The sequence below is a fragment of the Hemitrygon akajei genome, chromosome 18 (genome assembly GCF_048418815.1).
Source record: "Hemitrygon akajei chromosome 18, sHemAka1.3, whole genome shotgun sequence".
Lineage (NCBI taxonomy): Eukaryota > Metazoa > Chordata > Chondrichthyes > Myliobatiformes > Dasyatidae > Hemitrygon > Hemitrygon akajei.
Window position 1 is genome coordinate 46,082,537 of NC_133141.1, and position 17,355 is coordinate 46,099,891.

The 17,355-nt window shown below is 39.5% G+C and overlaps 1 protein-coding gene across 5 annotated transcripts in view; it reads right to left on the reverse strand.

The window, feature by feature from the left end:
• Positions 1 to 17,355, reverse strand: part of LOC140741423 (MAGUK p55 subfamily member 3-like) — an 80,337-nt gene that overhangs the window by 16,612 nt on the left and 46,370 nt on the right. For 3 of the 5 annotated variants that reach the window (XM_073071601.1, XM_073071600.1, XM_073071597.1), the window contains exons 11-16: positions 14,738 to 14,934; positions 9,351 to 9,415; positions 8,376 to 8,396; positions 6,316 to 6,357; positions 2,583 to 2,744; positions 2,187 to 2,267 (exon numbers count right to left, since the gene is read on the reverse strand). In XM_073071601.1, the coding sequence (XP_072927702.1) occupies positions 2,187 to 2,267; positions 2,583 to 2,744; positions 6,316 to 6,357; positions 8,376 to 8,396; positions 9,351 to 9,415; positions 14,738 to 14,934 (568 nt within the window). The remainder of the gene's footprint in view (positions 1 to 2,186; positions 2,268 to 2,582; positions 2,745 to 6,315; positions 6,358 to 8,375; positions 8,397 to 9,350; positions 9,416 to 14,737; positions 14,935 to 17,355) is intronic. The other 2 variants (XM_073071598.1, XM_073071599.1) reach the window with 2 other exon arrangements.

Here is a 17,355-nt window from a genome sequence, read left to right on the forward strand (position 1 = left end):
GAAAGATTGGAGCAACTGGGCTTGTATACACTGGAATTTAGAAGGATGAGAGGGGATCTGATTGAAACATATAAGATTATTAAGGGATTGGACACACTGGAGGCAGGAAGCATGTTCTTGCTGATGGGTGAGTCCAGAACTAGAGGCCACAGTTTAAGAATAAGGGGTAGGCCATTTAGAACAGAGATGCGGAAAAACTTTTTCACCCAGAGAATGGTAGATATGTGGAATGCTCTGCCCCAGAAGGCAGTGGAGGCCAAGTCTCTGGATGCATTCAAGAGAGAGTTAGATAGAGCTCTTATAGATAGCGGGGTCAAGGGATATGGGGAGAGGGCAGGAACGGGGTACTGATTGTGTATGATCAGCCATGATCACAGTGAATGGCGGTGCTGGCTAGAAGGGCCGAATGGCCTACTCCTGCACCTACTGTCTATTGTCTATTGTCTATCTATGTGCCTGTCCAAATATATTTTAAACATTGTATATGTATCTGTCTTCACTACTCCATTCCAGATATTCATCACTCTATGAGTAACAGAAGTTTCCCTTAAATCTTTCTGATATGCTTTCTACAAGAAGAATTTGTGAAGTATTTCACACTTAATTAATTTAAGAGTTTAAATGCGACAATTAAATGAAATTAATGTGACAATTACATGAAATGGAAACTGCTTCACTTAGAATCAAGCAAGGAGACATATATTGTGTTCAGTTCTGGTCACCTTATTTTAGGAAGGATGTGAAAGCTTTAGAGAGGGTGCAGAGGAGATTTACCAGGATGCTGCCTGGATTAGAGAATATATCTTATGGGGAAAGGTTAAGCAATTTAGGGCTTTTCTCTTTGGTGCGAAGAAGGATAAGAGGTGAACTTATAGAGGTGTGCAAGATGATAAGATGCAGAGATGGAATGGACGGCCAGGACCTTTTCCCCAGGGTGGAAATAACTAATATTTATTAGTGGAAGTGGAAGTGTAGAGGCATTGTCAGAGGTAGGTTCCTTACACTGAGAGAGGTGGGTGTGTGGAGCATGGTGTCAGGGGTGGTGGTCGAGGCAAATATATTGAGGACAATTAAGAGACTCATAGATAGGCACGTCGTTGAAAGAACAATGAAGAGCTCTGTGGGCGAAAATGGTTAGATTGATGTTTAAGAAGGTTAAAGGGTTGGCACAACATCGTGGACCAAAGGGCCTGTACTGAGTTGTTCTGTTCTATGTTCTTATTAACTGATTAATGCCAAAAAGCACCTTCTGCAATGCTATTGTGGAAAAGAGCTTGACCTTTAAATTGAAAGCCTCTGTTAAAGGACAGGCGAAGCAAAGCAACTAACCATTTCATGCAGGACTAGCATTTCGTAGTTTTCAACACAGAAGCTGTAAGTGCTGTTGTACAGGCCTAACAGGCAAGTCTGGCATAAGACAGAAGTGTTATCAAAGAGGTGAGAGACCAGATAGGGGTAGAGTGGGGGTTAAAGGGAGGGGGATGTGTGTGAGGAGGGTCATGGATCAATAGGAAAATTGCTGTGTGGAAATTGGAAGGAGGGTGCATAGATCTTCATGCAGGCCAAGGATCAGTCGTCAGGGAGTATGGGCTGCAGACTGGTAATTGGGTGTTTGGGCAAGGATTGTGAGCTTGTGGTAGAACTGGGAAGGGAGTGGCCAGATGAGTTTATTGGGGTTGAAACTTGAGGATGGTTTGGAAACTTGAAGGAAAGCCAGCTAAGCACATTATCTAATGGATGTTCCCAGCACCGGAGTCTCAAGGTTTGGGATATGCTCAGGTTCACTAACTAACTCCTTTACAAAACCCTGGAAAAGCATGTGGTCCTAGGACCACCACTCATAAGACCCCTACTCTGGGATTCAGAGAATACTGTGAACTCCAAGTGTGACTGATGGCGATCACCTCAATTTTTGATGTGTAGTGTATAGGGCAAGGTGTGGGTGCTTGCCCTTTGATTTAAAATTTGAATTAATTTAAGAAGTATACATTTCACTAATTGTTAGTGGTGTATCTGTAACATAGTTGGAATTTGGTGCAACAGCCTAAAGGTTAGAGTAATGAATTACCGACCCGTGTGAACATTTTCTAATAATTACTTGGAATTTGCAAATTAGTTAACCTCACCAGTCTGTGTTGAATGAAAACACACTAGAGAAGTGCACATTTAAACACGCTTGTACTTACAAGGGACAGCCACATTATAGCGATTGGGATTTTCTGCTATTATTCTTTGCCTCATCTCATTTATTTTTGCTCCTAAAGATCCTGGAAGAGTGCACAAAATCAATGAGGTATATAAAGGCACAAAATATAAGATCTGACCAGTTTATTAAACTATGATATTTGGCCAAAATGCTAGAATAGGTACATTGTTATAAAATATTTAATTTTTCATTTTTTTCATTCCAGTGGCTTTAAGGGATTTTGCATCAACCCAGCATCCAGCAGTGATAGGACATGGCTTTATGTGATATTAATTATACACGCTGAGTGTTCTTCATCGGCTGCACACCCTCTCACTACAAAAGTGTGGAAGCAGTCTGCATGATCATGATACTTCCAGTGCGCGATAGGACTTACCAACCAGTACCACCAGTCTGTGTGTATCATTAGGGCGACGCTGGTAGATGGCCACTTCTTCGTAGGTTAGGTATTCCACACTCTCATTCTGCTTGGTCTGTTTTTCAGTTTGGTTATTCTGTCGGCATTTCCTGCTCAGCCGAAAGCTTCTCCGTAAGCCAGCTGTAACACAACATCAAGGACACAAGGACAACTGAGGAAGAAGGAAACAGCTCATTGGGGCTCAGCGCAGGAGACATTGTTACCATACAATTCATATGAATATAATACAAACACAATGCAAACTGATGAACATTTCCTTTCAAAATACATACAATTTTTAATTCCATTGGAAATTTCACAGAGATAAGTTAATCTGAGCAAGTCCATCTGGCCCACACTGGTTATCCTTCCAGAATCTCAGGATCTTTTCAATTAAAAGACACATAAGAACTTAAGACCTAAGAGCAGAATTAGGCCATTTGGCCCATCGATCTGCTCTGCCATTCCATCATGGCTGATTCTCCCAACCCCATTTTCCTGCCTTCTCTCCATTACCTTTGATGCCCTAATTAATCAAGACCCTATCCACCTTAAATATATCCAATGACTTGGCCTGCAAAGAATTCCACAGATTCTCCACCCTCTGGTTAAAGAAATATTTCCTCATCTCTGTTCTAAATGGACATCCCTCAATTCTGAGGCTGTGCCCTTTGGTCCTCGACTCTCCCACTATAGAAAACACACTCCCCCACATCCACTCTATCTGGAACTTACTCTACAATATAACCATATAACAATTACAGCACGGAAACAGGCCATCTCGGCCCTTCTAGTCCATGCCGAACACTTTCTCTCACCTAGTCCCACTGGCCCGCACTCAACCCATAATCCTCCATTCCTTTCCTGTCCATATACCTATCCAATTTTACTTTAAATGACAATACCGAACATGCCTCTACCACGTCTACTGGAAGCTCGTTCCACACAGCTACCACTCTCTGAGTAAAGAAATTCCCCCTCGTGTTACCCTTAAACTTTTGCCCCCTAACTCTCAACTCACGTCCTCTTGTTTGAATCTCCCATACTCTAAATGGAAAAAACCTATCCACATCAACTCTATCTATCCCCCTCATAATTTTAAATACCTCTATCAAGTCCCCCCCTCAACCTTCTATGCTCCAAAGAATAAAGACCTAACTTGTTCAACCTTTCCCTGTAACTTAGGTGCTGAAACCCAGGTAACATTCTAGTAAATCTTCTCTGTACTCTCTCTATTTTGTTGACATCTTTCCTATATATTTCCTATATTCGATAGGTTTCAATGAGATCCCCTATCATTCTTTTAAACGCCAGTGAGTGCAGGCCCAAAGGTATCAAACACTCCTCACATGTTAACTCTTTCATTCCTGGGATCAATCGCTTCAACTTCCTCAGGACTCTCTCCAAAGCTAGCACATCCTTTCTTAGATTAGGGGCCCAATACAGCTGGCAATACCCCAAGTGTGGTCTGACCAATACCTTATAAAGCCTCAGCATTACATCCTTGCTTTTGCATTCTAGTCCTCTTGTAATGAATGCTAACATTGCATTTGTCTTCCTTACCACCGACTCAACCTGCAAATTAACCTTTATGGGATCCTGCACAAGGATTCCAAAGCCTCTCTGCAGCTCTGATTTTTGAATTTTCTCTCCATTTACAAAATAGTCATGTGAATCATTATGGAAGAAATTCTCAATTTCATTCCTGTGATTGATTTATTTCTACATTAGTTGTTCTATGACTAGCTGTCATTATTAGCTTATTTTACTTCCTTTAAGGAATGAAACTCTACTTTGATTGGTATTTTAGTGTACTAACATTCCCCAAAACTCAGTAACTCCCTGGTAGAGCTCATGTGGGTCATCATGTAAATGGCAATGAAATTGCTGTCGTTGTTCAGCCACCTCCGTGAGTGGTTTTCTACTGATGTCTTTTTGGGCGAATGCTTCCAAATCAGTAGATGTACTAGACATGAAAGGTCAGTGCAACAAAAACACTTTGTTACACCAACATTGGACAGGAAATGTTATCAGATAAAATGGTTTACGTCATGTTTTAGCTATTGATTGGCTGAATTGTTATTGATTAGAAACAGAACATTTCCTCTTTACAGCCCTTGAGACGCTATGATGGCCTTCTAACTTAATAATATGGAGAAAACATTGAAGATTTCATGGTTGGTACAAAATTGCTATAGAATCAGAATAAGTTGCTGGACCGAGGTTGGCCAAAAGTAGAACTGATACTATATTTGCGTTGTGGCTCTTTGCAGTTTTTGGACAAATGTGACCTTGTGAGAAGCCAGGAGAAGCCTTGGATTTCTACAATCAACATAAACTATTACTGGTTACATGTAATGTACTGGACCATAAATCCTGCAAAATTTGTAAGAACTATTAAATTTAAAAAGGGATGCAATTTGGAAATGGATGGAAATAATTGGAAGTTATGATTTATATTTAAACTAAACACTCCTATCAGCTAAATGCACAAATTAGCATAATTTATTATTGCTGGCTGTATTTAACCTTTGCTGAAGGTTACAGTAGTTCACATTTTCTATTTTCTTTCACAGTTTACGTTCACTGGGAATGGACTGAGTTCTCACACAGACTACAACTTTTGCTTTACAAAGAATACATTGCATGTTTTCACTTAACAGCAAACTATTTACTGCTGTCAATTGTTCTCCTAATTGATTTGCTCTCAATGCATAGGGAGGGTGCGTTGGTGTAAATCAGTTTCATGTTCATAAATCTGTATTGATTTTAGAGTAAGATTTAGAATGAACGCCAATTTATTCCAAAAAGAAAACACAAATATCATTCTGAATTAACAATCATTCTCTCTGTATCTATCAGTGAAACATACAACAATGTATATTCATTGATCTATTATTCCTGTGACTGTTAGAATGGAATCCATAGCTTCTCATCTTTACATTAACTGTTGAAAAAGTGAACTTCATGGATCGGATTCTCACAGTATGTACTACATAGTGTCATGCTAACAATTCAATTTAAACTTTTCGTTTTATGTCAGTAACTTGAAATGAGTGACCATTGCTAGTGTTAAACTAACATGATCACAGAATTTACTTTCTTGACTGACAAATACTTTAAGAGTCATTTGGAGAAGAACTTGATAGCTTTTACTACCCATGGTATTGTGGTCATGTAGCCTTTTAAGAGAGGGTGATAAAGGACAGGAAATTGTGCAGAAAGGAACAAAAGCATTTATACTGGAATTTACAGGCACAGGATGAAGCAGGTTCACTGTTCCAAAGCCTTCAACTGATACTATGCATCAGACTACACATAGGATTGGGAAACAGATACAAATTAATTTAAATTTGACCCATACATTTCAACAAGCAAACCAAGGTGACAAAAATGTCATATTTTGAAAGGAGTTTCATTGTAATGTCATGAAAAGCACATTTAGGTAAGACCACTGTTTTATGATTTTAGGTAAAATAAAATCCTGTTTATATTAACTGCGATTCTGATATTTTCCATGGATTTCAGGGCAATTACATTTAATTATTCCATTAATTTGTGCTTAAGGTTTTGGTTTATCTTGCTGCTGAAGGATTAAATCCCACTTTTGGTTGAGATTCCAAGATTTTGGGATCAAATTTGATCATCTTTTTCCAATAAATTCTAAAACAGTGGCCTTTAGAAAAGTACTGAGCAGAATCTCGATTCTCACCTATATACAGCCCATTCAAATACCCATCACAATCACAGTCCTCTATGAGGCAGAGAAGCAGCAAATAGAAAGGGAAAGAATGATCAAGACCAGAAAATAAAAAGCAGAAAACCACTCAGTTTTTGAGAAGAGCAAATCAATAAGCCACCAAACTCTAGAGTAACAATAGCAAAATGCTGCAGGTCCATGTCTGAACCACACTTCCAGGAGTTCTTTAATACATCCTTGTGCAAGTTCTTGTGCTTACTCATTATCTATTTATACTTTAAAAATTTATCTATGTTAATCACATTTCCTCAATTACAAAAATTTACATTTTAATTAGGTTTCGAGCATTTTTTCAGAAAATGGCACTCGATCCATGACCTAAGCATTTACTCCTTCCAGAATTGGTTGTAGTGTATACGTTTTACAAGATGCAAAGCAGCATTCCCATGCTTCTTCAACAATAGCTCCCATATCTTGAAGGACAAAAGCAGCAGATTCATGGAATATTGCCCACTTGTACTTTCTACTCCACAACAGACACAAAATTAGAATCAGATGTATTACCACTGTCCCATATGATGTGCACTGGGACTTATCACTGACCCTTCATTATTATAGACCTCAAATCCTGGATCTCCTTCCCTTCTTGTGGGAGTTCATAGATAGAATGGCTTCAAGAGGAGGCATCATCATTTTCTCAAGGATATTTAGGGATGGGCAATAAAAGGTGGCTTTGCCAGTGATGCCCACATCCTACTGATAAACAAAAGTAAGGCAGAATATCTTAAAAGCTCTCCATCTTTGATGATACCATAAAGATATTTCTTTACATCACTTTCATTATATCCCCCAAACACATTGGTGTGGTAGAGTTAGGTCCAGCTCTGAGGTGGGAGATGGATGGTGAAATGGATCCATTGATTCATTAATTCAAAAAGCACATGTTTCAATAGGATCTATAATAAAATAAAGAAACCCAGGCTAATTAAAACAACAAGCTTTCCACCTCTGCCTGCTTTGCAACTGTTCAGTGGAAACCCCTTTCTAGTGCAATGAAGAATCTTTGGCTTGTAATCAAGGTCCTCGTTAGCAAAAAAGCATCATGCCGTTGTTTCTAAGAGAAATAAAAATAAATTGAAATTCAAATCTGTTGTCCTTATCTGTTCAGGTTGGTATGCAACCCAGAGCAAAGAAGCTTACTCTTAACGGCTTTACTCTCTGTTATGACCTAGTGCACCACACTGCCAATTAAGTGAAAATAAATATTTTTATGCTTCAAACATAAACATAGAAAGTTGAATAAAATCAGAGAGCTGTTGCGATTCTTATGATAAATACTCTTTAGACAAGTTCAGAATTGAAATCATAGAAACATAGAAAACCTACAGCACAATACAGGCCCTTCAGCCCACAATGCTGTGCTGAACATGTACTTACTTTAGAAATCACCTAGGGTTACCCATAGCCCTCTACTTTTCGAAGCTCCATGTATCTATCCAGGCGTCTCTTAAAAGACCCTATTGTATCCGCCTCCACCACCATTGCCGGCAGCTCATTCCATGCACTCACCGCTCTCTGTGTAAAAAACTTACCCCTGACATCTCCTCTGTACCTACTTCCAAGCACCTTAAAACTGTGCCCTCTCATGTTAGCCATTTCAGCCCTGGGAAAAAGCCTCTGACTATACACACGATCAATGCCTCTCATTGAAACAGTTGTTATAAAAAGATATTAATGTAAAAAGAATTCACTATTGATCATTCACTGGCTGGTTTCTTAATTGCAAGCCAGAAATTAATCACTTAAATCAATTTAAAAGTGGAGCAATTTTCCTCGTTCAATATTTAACGCAATAGTGCTTTACCGCATGATAATTAATCTGAAATAATACTGTTCACACCTTAATCTGTGTGCATTAATCCTTCTATGATCTTGGAAACAAAAATAAAATGTTAATATGTGGATATGTTCTATATTATTGGTAAATACTGAAGAGTTACATTCATTATTTAGCTATGCATGGTTGTTTATCGTGAAAATGTACATGCAATTTACAGATGTGGAGCACCCACCTTTCTCACAACTTTGGTCATCTAAGAATAGCATTGATAAAGAAAAAGGAAAATATTGAAAAAAAAATTATTGTCACCAAAAAACTGATCTGGCTCATACGATTAGAGAGGATATAGGTATTAAATCAAAATGTTAGGGTGCTCAGATTCATATAAACTGAAATTTCCTTTTCAACAGAAACACTTCACTTGTAACACAATGAACTATTAATTGTAATCCTTTTAAAGAAAATGTCACTCCACGTGTATAGGAAGAAAGGTGGGATTTACTGACTCTTTGATGATATACCCTTGCTCAGGGTATTCTGATGAAAAGCTTATGCCCAATGCCTTGTGGAAAAACTACATGTACAGATTACAGAATAAACTGTCTTTTCTCTTTACAGATGATGACAGATCTGTTTTGGCTAAGAACATTTTCACTCTTAATTCAGACATATTGCACTGTATTTTTATTTCAGTTTGCACTCCACTGGAAATCATGAGTAATGTTTTCAGTCATGAAGTTTGGAAGGTCCTGAGGTAGTTGGTAGAAGCAAATATATTAAATAATTTTCAGTGGAATTGGATAGGTTATTGAGCTGGTACTCGGTTACAAAAACAAACCAGGGTCATTAATTTTTTGCATGATTGTAGTTTTAAAGAGCCACTTTAGGCTGAATGGGTTGTTATGTTGTAGGCTTGTGTTATTCTATGCTAGAAGCAGTCACATTCACCAAAGTCACCATTTCTAGTGGTTTCAGTTGAGAAAACGTTAATGGAAATGAGTCACGAAGTAATGGAATCGTGGGCCTTTCTACAGGAGTTAATAGATTGTGACCAATGATGCAAAACTTGCTGAAATTGATTTTTCCTAACTTTGGATCTACAGGGAATTCATAATTTCAGTCTTGCAAAAAAGTACTTTTTCAGACTTGAATTAGAATTTAAGTGGTGAAAACATCAGAAACGTAAGACACAAAAAAGTCTGCTTACATGATGATCTTTTGCTGCTTTTCTCTTGTTCCAAGGTAGCATGTTTTTGCCAATAGGCAAGCCGCCTGAAATTAAAGGAGAGATGTCTAACTGAGATGGAAAGTATTTCATCAAGATTACCAACTTTTTTCAAAGGCTCTAATGTCTACAAGTTCTAGGCTTGTTGGTGTTCACATTTTTAACTATAGAATTGCTTTTATTTTCAGGTCTTTCTGTGGGTCTGTTTGCAAGTGCATCATTCCATTTTGTATTGGGTCTCATTGCCCAAAAATATTTATGTTATTTGGGATTAGGCTAATGTCAGTTGGAGCAATGGTTTTCACATTGCAGTTGACTTCTGTGCCTCTAAACCAGAGAGGGGAAATACAGTAATCATATTAAATACTCAAATGACTGGGCAAAGATGTGCAACAGGAGCAGGAGTAACATTCCTTGCCACATTGTTGGAAATACTGGCTGGAATCTATCTTCCAGATCCACATAACATAAACTAAGAAAGCAGAGGGTATCCTTGTATGAAATCCAGCTCATAATTTCATCATCTCCATTGACCCATTAAATAATCATTAAACTTGGCACTGGGGGTGATTGATAAATTCGTGGCCTAAGGTAGAAGGAGTCAATTTTTGAAAACCTAGCACCTTTATTTTTCAACATAGTTCCCACCTACATTTACACACTTAGTCCAGTAGTTGTAGAGCATACGGATCTTGGACCTCCAGAAAGTGTCCACAGCAGGGGTGATTTACTAATTTCAAACTTTCTGCATAATCACACAGAGCTGACCTGCATGTGCATGTAACGAGAGCTGTATAACTCATCTCCTTCTACCTTAGGCCATGAACTTATCAATCACCCCTGCTGTGGACACTCTCTGGAGGTCCAAGATCCATATGCTCCACGAGCGCTGGACTAAGTGTGTAAATGTAGGGGGGGGGGGGGACTATGTTGAAAAATAAATGTGCTAGGTTTTCTAAAATTGCCTCAATAGACAATAGACAGTAGGTGCAGGAGTAGGCCATTCGGCCCTTCTAGCCAGCACCGCCATTCACTGTGATCATGGCTGATCATACACAATCAGTACCCCATTCCTGCCCTCTCCCCATATCCCTTGACCCCGCTATCTATGAGCTCTATCTAACTCTCTCTTGAAAGCATCCAGAGACTTGGCCTCCACTGCCTTCTGGGGCAGAGCATTCCACATATCCACCACTCTCTGGGTGAAAAAGTTTTTCCGCATCTCTGTTCTAAATGGCCTACCCCTTATTCTTAAACTGTGGCCTCTAGTTCTGGACTCACCCATCAGCGGGAACATACTTCCTGCCTCCAGCGTGTCCAATCCCTTAATAATCTTATATGTTTCAATCAGATCCCCTCTCATCCTTCTAAATTCTAGTGTATACAAGCCCAGTCGCTCCAATCTTTCAACATATGACAGTCCCGCCATTCCGGGAATTAACCTTGTGAACCTACGCTGCACTCCCTCAATAGCAAGAATGTCCTTCCTCAAATTTGGAGACCAAAACTGCACACAATACTCCAGGTGGGGTCTCACCAGGGCCCTGTACAGCTGCAGAAGGACCTCTTTACTCCTATACTCAATTCCTCTTGTTATAAAAGTCAGCATGCCATTAGCTTTCTTCACTGCCTGCTGTACCTGCATGTTTGCTTTCATTGACTGATGTACAAGAACACCTAGATCTTGTTGTACTTCCCCTTTTCCTAACTTGACTCCATTTAGATAGTAATCTGCCTTCCTGTTCTTGCCACCAAAGTGGATAACCTCACATTTATCCACATTAAACTGCATCTGCCATACATTTGCCCACTCATCCAACCTGTCCAAGTCACCCTGCATTCTCATAACATCCTCCTGACATTTCACACTGCCACCCAGCTTTGTGTCATCAGCAAATTTGCTAATGTTACTTTTAATCCCTTCATCTAAATCATTAATGTATATTGTAAACAGCTGCGGTCCCAGCACCAAACCTTGCGGTACCCCACCGGTCACAGCCTGCCATTCCAAAAGGGACCCGTTAATCGCTACTCTTTGTTTCCTGTCAGCCAGCCAATTTTCAGTCCATGTCAGTACTCTGCCCCCAATACCATGTGCCCTAATTTTGCCCACTTATCTCCTATGTGGAACTTTATCAAAAGCTTTCTGGAAGTCCAGGTACACTACATCCACTGGCTCTCCCTTGTCCATTTTCATAGTTACATCCTCAAAAAACTCCAGAAGATTAGTCAAGCATGATTTTCCCTTCATAAATCCATGCTGACTCGGACTGATCCTTCTATTGCTATCCAAATGTGTCGTAATTTCCTCTTTTATAATTGACTCCAGCATCTTTCCCACCACTGACGTCAGGCTAACCGGTCTATAATTCCGTTTTCTCTCTCCCTCCTTTCTTGAAAAGTGGGACAATATTAGCCACCCTCCAATCAGCAGGAACTGTTCCTGAATCTATAGAACATTGGAAAATGATTACCAATGCGTCCACGATTTCTAGAGCCACCTCTTTAAGTACCCTGGGATGCAGACCATCAGGTCCCGGGGACTTATCAGCCTTCAGACTCAACAGTCTATCCAACACCGTTTCTTGCCTAATATAAATTTCCTTCAGTTCATCCTTTACCCTAGTTCTTTTGGCCACAATTACATCTGGGAGATTGTTTGTGTCTTCCCTAGTGAAGACAGATCCAAAGTACCTGTTCAACTCATCTGCCATTTCCTTGTTCCCCATAATAAATTCACCCATTTCTGTCTTCAATGGCCCAATTTTGGTCAACTATTTTTTTGCTATTCACATACCTAAAGAAGCTTTTACTATCCTCCTTTATATTCTTGGCTAATTTATCTTCGTACCTCATTTTTTTCTTGGCGTATTGCCTTTTTTGTTATCTTCTGTTGCTCTTTAAAAGCTTCCCAGTCCTCCAGTTTCCCACTCATCTTTGCTATGTTATACTTCTTCTCTTTTATTTTTATACTGCCCTTTACTTCCCTCGTCAGCCACGGCCGCCCCTTACTCCCCTTAGGATCTTTCTTCCTCGTTGGAATGAACCGATCCTGCACCTTGTGCATTATTCCCAGAAATACCTGCCATTTTTGTTCCACTGTCTTCCCTGCTAGGGTATTGTTCCATTGAACTTTGGCCAGCTCCTCCCTCATAGCTCCATAGTTCCCTTTGTTCAACTGTAATACTGACACATTCAATTTTCCCTTCTCCTTCTCAAATTGTAGGTTAAAACATATCATATTATGGTCACTACCTCCTAATGGTTCCCTTACCTCGAGGTCCCTGATCAAATCTGGTTCATTGCACAACACTAAATGTAGAATTGCCTTCTGCCTGGTAGGCTCCAGTACAAGCTGTTCTAAGAATCCATCTCGGAGGCACTCCACAAACTCCCTTTCTTGGGGTCCAGTACCATTCTGATTCTCCCAGTCTACCTGCATGTTGAAATCCCCCATGACAACTGTATCATTACCTTTGTGACATGCCAATTTTAACTCTTCATTCAACTTACACCCTACATCCAGACTGCTGTTTGGGGGCCTGTAGATAACTCCCATTAGGGTCTTTCTACCCTTAGAATTTCTCAGTTCTATCCATACTGACTCTACATCCCCAGATTCTATGTCCCCCCTCGCAAGGGACTGAATATCATTCCTCACCAACAGAGCCACCCCACCCCCTCTGCCAGTCAGTCTGTCCTTTCGATAAGATGTATATCCTTGAATATTCATTTCCCAGGCCCTGTCCGCTTGAAGCCATGTCTCAGTTATTCCCACAACATCGTACTTGCCAATTTCCAACTGAGCCTCAAGCTCACCTACTTTATTCCTTATACTTCGTGTATTCATATATAATACTTTTAATTCAGTACTCCCCTCTCCTTTCATATCAATTCCTATTTCACTTGGCCATACTGTATGATCTCTTCTTGAGCTTTCTACTCCATTGATTCTGTTGTCCTTTTTAACTTTTCTTATTTTCACTTTCCCTTTAACTCCATCCTTATATTTCCAGTTCATCCCCTCCCCCCACTACTTAGTTTAAACACATCCGTGTTGCAGTGGCAAACCTGTCTGCCAGAATGCTGGTCCCCCGCCTATTAAGGTGCAACCCGTCCCTTTTGTACAATTCATCCCTACCCCAAAACAGATCCCAGTGGTCCAAGAATGTAAATCCTTGCTTCCTGCACCAGTTCCTCAGTCACACATTCAGATCCATTATCTCCCTGTTCCTGCCCTCTCCAGCACGAGGAACTGGAAGCAAACCAGAGATAACCACCCTGGAAGTCCTGCTTTTCAGCCTTCTTCCTAGTTCTCTGAAGTCCCGCTGCAGAATGTCTTTCCTCTTCTTCCTGATGTCATTTGTGCCGACATGCACTACCACTTCTTCTACCGTAGGCCACAAACTTATATTTTGGAAAAAGTATAAGGTATATTGCAGTAGAAAATTGGTGAGTTTAACAAAGGTCATGGTTACTAATATGTTAGAGAGCAACTTCCAAAAAATGCACAGCACAGTTAAAAGCCAATATCATAACACAGCTGTCTGAAGTAGCTTGCTCCTACTTAAAATGCACTATATCAAGGAATCTGCCTTTTAAGGATGATGCACACTGTCGTTTTCCTTCATTGATAATTGGGGAGAAAACCCGCTTACATCGTAGGTAACACACACAAAATGCTGGAGGAAGTCAGCAGGTCAGGCATCATCTACGGAGAGGAATAAAGAGCCAATGTTTTGTGTTGAGATCCTTCATTAGGACTACATTCATCCAGTCCTGTTATAGAAAAGTAATTTTTTTAAAAATCCACCATTGTGCAAAAGTTCAACCCAGCATCAGAAAATGTAACCTTGATTTCCTCTTAGGTATTCTCGCACAAAAATATATGAGAATAAATGGACACAAATGTATCATTAATTTGTATTGTAAATAAAAATGCAGAATTATATCAGAAATATTTGAGATATTTTTGTCCAAGATGCAACTTTTTAATAATAAATTTTATTTAAAAATTTTACAAGACAACTTTATCCAATTATTAATGACGGGATGAAATGGACTAAAGAAATATGGAGAACCGTTAACTTCAATCCCAGTCAGTATTAGGTTACAGAAGGAACGATTGAAGTGAACTGGAGAACTGAATTATGTTGCTCATGAGTGAACTTGTGTTAATTGAGACCAAGCTCAAACTTTGGCAAGTAAGGTTGAGAGGTAATCAGCTTTGAGACATATATTTGTCTTGTAGTTGGCTATCCACTTCTGAGACATTTAATTTGGCAGTTTACCAAAAAAAATGTTAGTGACAGTTTTTACTCTATTCTTGACCTTAAAACCTTTAAGAACAAGCATACATAGATACCTACTTCTCTTGAAATCTTTTTGATGGAATAAGACCAGCCCGGAGACTTGCATCTCCCATACGCTTTGCTTGCCACCACACAGAGTCATCCTGGCTCACAACTTGAAGAATGTCTCCTTTCCTGAAAGGTAACCCTGCCTCTTTACAGGGAATTGCTTTATCCTCACTTGGGTCATAATCAAACAAAGCTTTCACGTGCATCTATGGAAAAGAATAAAGTCATTTAGTTTATTTACATAGATGTGATTTTCTTAGGTCTCCTACTCTACAAATCTAAGCTGAAAAAATCCATGATTTTACTTTGCAACGCACACAAAATCCTGGAGGAACTCAGCAGGCCAGGCTATGGAAAAAAGCAGCTATGGAGAAAAGTACAGTCGACGTTTTGGGCTGAGACCCTTCAGCAGGACCGGAGAAAAAAAGATGAGGAATAGATTTAAAAGGTGAGGGGAGGGAAGGGAGAAACACAGGGTGATAGGTGAAACCAGGAGGGGGAGGGATGAAGTAAAGAGCTGGGAAGTTGATTGGTGAAAGAAATACAGGGCTAGAGAAGAAGGTATCTAAAAGGAGAGGACAGAAGGCCGTGGAAGAAAGAAAAGGAGGAAGGAGCACCAGAGGGAGGCAAAGGGGCAGGCAAGGACATAAGGTGAGAGAGGGAAAGAGGATGAAGAATGGTGAAAGAGGCAGTGGCATTACCAGACATTTGAGAAATCGATGTTCATGCCATCAGGTTGGAGGCTATCCAGACAGAATATAAGGTGTTGTTCCTCCAGCCTGAGTGTGGTCTCATCGTGACAGTAGAGGAGGTCGTGGGGTTATATACTGTCTTCGGTGCTCCCGATGTGGCCTCCTGTATATTGGTGAGACCTGACGTAGACTAGGAGACCACTTCCCATTTCCATTCCAATATGTCGATCCATAGCCTCCTCCTGTCACCCTATGTTTCTCCCTTCCCTCCCCTCACCTTTTAAATCTATTCCTCTCTCACCTTATCTCCTTGCCTGCCCATTGCATATCTCTGGTTCTCCTCCCTCCTTTTCTTTCTTCCATGGTCTTCTATCCTCTCCTATTAGACTCACCCTTCTCCAGCCCTGTATCTCTTTCACCAATCAATTTCCGAACTCTTTACTTCATCCCTCCCCTCCCGATTTCACTTATCACCTTGTGTTTCTCTCTCCCCTCCCTACCTGTGAAATTTACTCCTTATCTTTCTTTCCACCAGTCCTGCCAAAGGGTCTCAGCCTAAAACTTTTTTTTCCCATAGATGCTGCCTGGCCTACTGAGTTCCTCCAGCATTTTGTGTGTGTTCCTTGGATTTTCAGCATCTGCAGATTTTCTCTTGTTCATGATTTTACTTTTATCAATTTTAACTTACAGCATGTTTCCTGATAGTCAAACTTTTCATTTCAGTGAAAAAAAATCTTTAATGAACATTGAAAACTTGCATTAGGACATGTAGAAATGTTAAGTCAGCATGTCCAAACTCCTTAAATTCTATTTAGCATTATTATAACCCAAGATGATTCGAATAATTCATTTAAGTTATGTTATGTTGCCAAACATCTCTTGATTAAGTGATCAGAACAATGGAAGTTATAAATAGATCTAGCACCTTATACAACAACATAATTTATTTTATGCTTATGAATGTATGACTTTGGCCCGTTGAACCTTTACAATCATTTAAGAACATGGTTGATCTCATTGTAACCTCCCCTTCATACACTGAATTAACCCTGGTAATATTTTACACCCTTCTTAAATTTACTACACTGAAAACCCCACATTACAGAGAGGTTGTTTGCCCAGAAAAATAGTCCGTATTGTGATTTTCTGTAATGCAAATCTTTTATTTTATTGACTCCCCAATAGTAATGCAACACTAGATAAACAATTTATAGGCAAGCTAATTTCTGATTGTGTTGTAGCCAGAAGAAAAATAATTATTTTAATTAATCATAAATTAATATTAATTTTGTTTGATAAAATATCAATAGCAGAAATTGCTCCGTCAGTTTCCAAAGCAAACTTCTGAAGTGGCTTCCTGCTGTAAATTGACAACCTACGTAAACGAGTTCAGTTCTCTGTATACGTTTGGTCTTTATTTATTTAAATTTTTCACATAAGTTCTATTAAAAGCAGTTTTTCCATACCCCAAATGTTTTGGTAGTGATTTGTGAATTCCATAAGGACACATTTCCATTATCCAAACATAGTTGTGTACAATAACTTTGAATGTATTTGCTTAAATGCTTTCACCCTTTGAAGACGAGTGTTCCAATGATTCATAATACTCTGAGAGAATAATATTTTGACCTTAAATCTGTGTTAAACAAGTGACCCTTAAATCCATATCCTCTCACAAGAAGAAACATACTCTCTGCATCTGTCCTGTCAAGAGCACTCTATGAAAGCTATCCTTTACATTGTTTATTCACATCCCCCCTACCCATATCTCAGCACTTGGTTAATAGTTTTAGTGCTTATCTACTGTTACTTCTTGTTTGCATTCTGATCAGCAGGACTCTGCTGTTCCACTTAACACAACTATCTCCATCAATTTCTTGGTACAGACCAATTATCATACATCGCCTACCATTAACTGGACTTTAGAGTATCCTA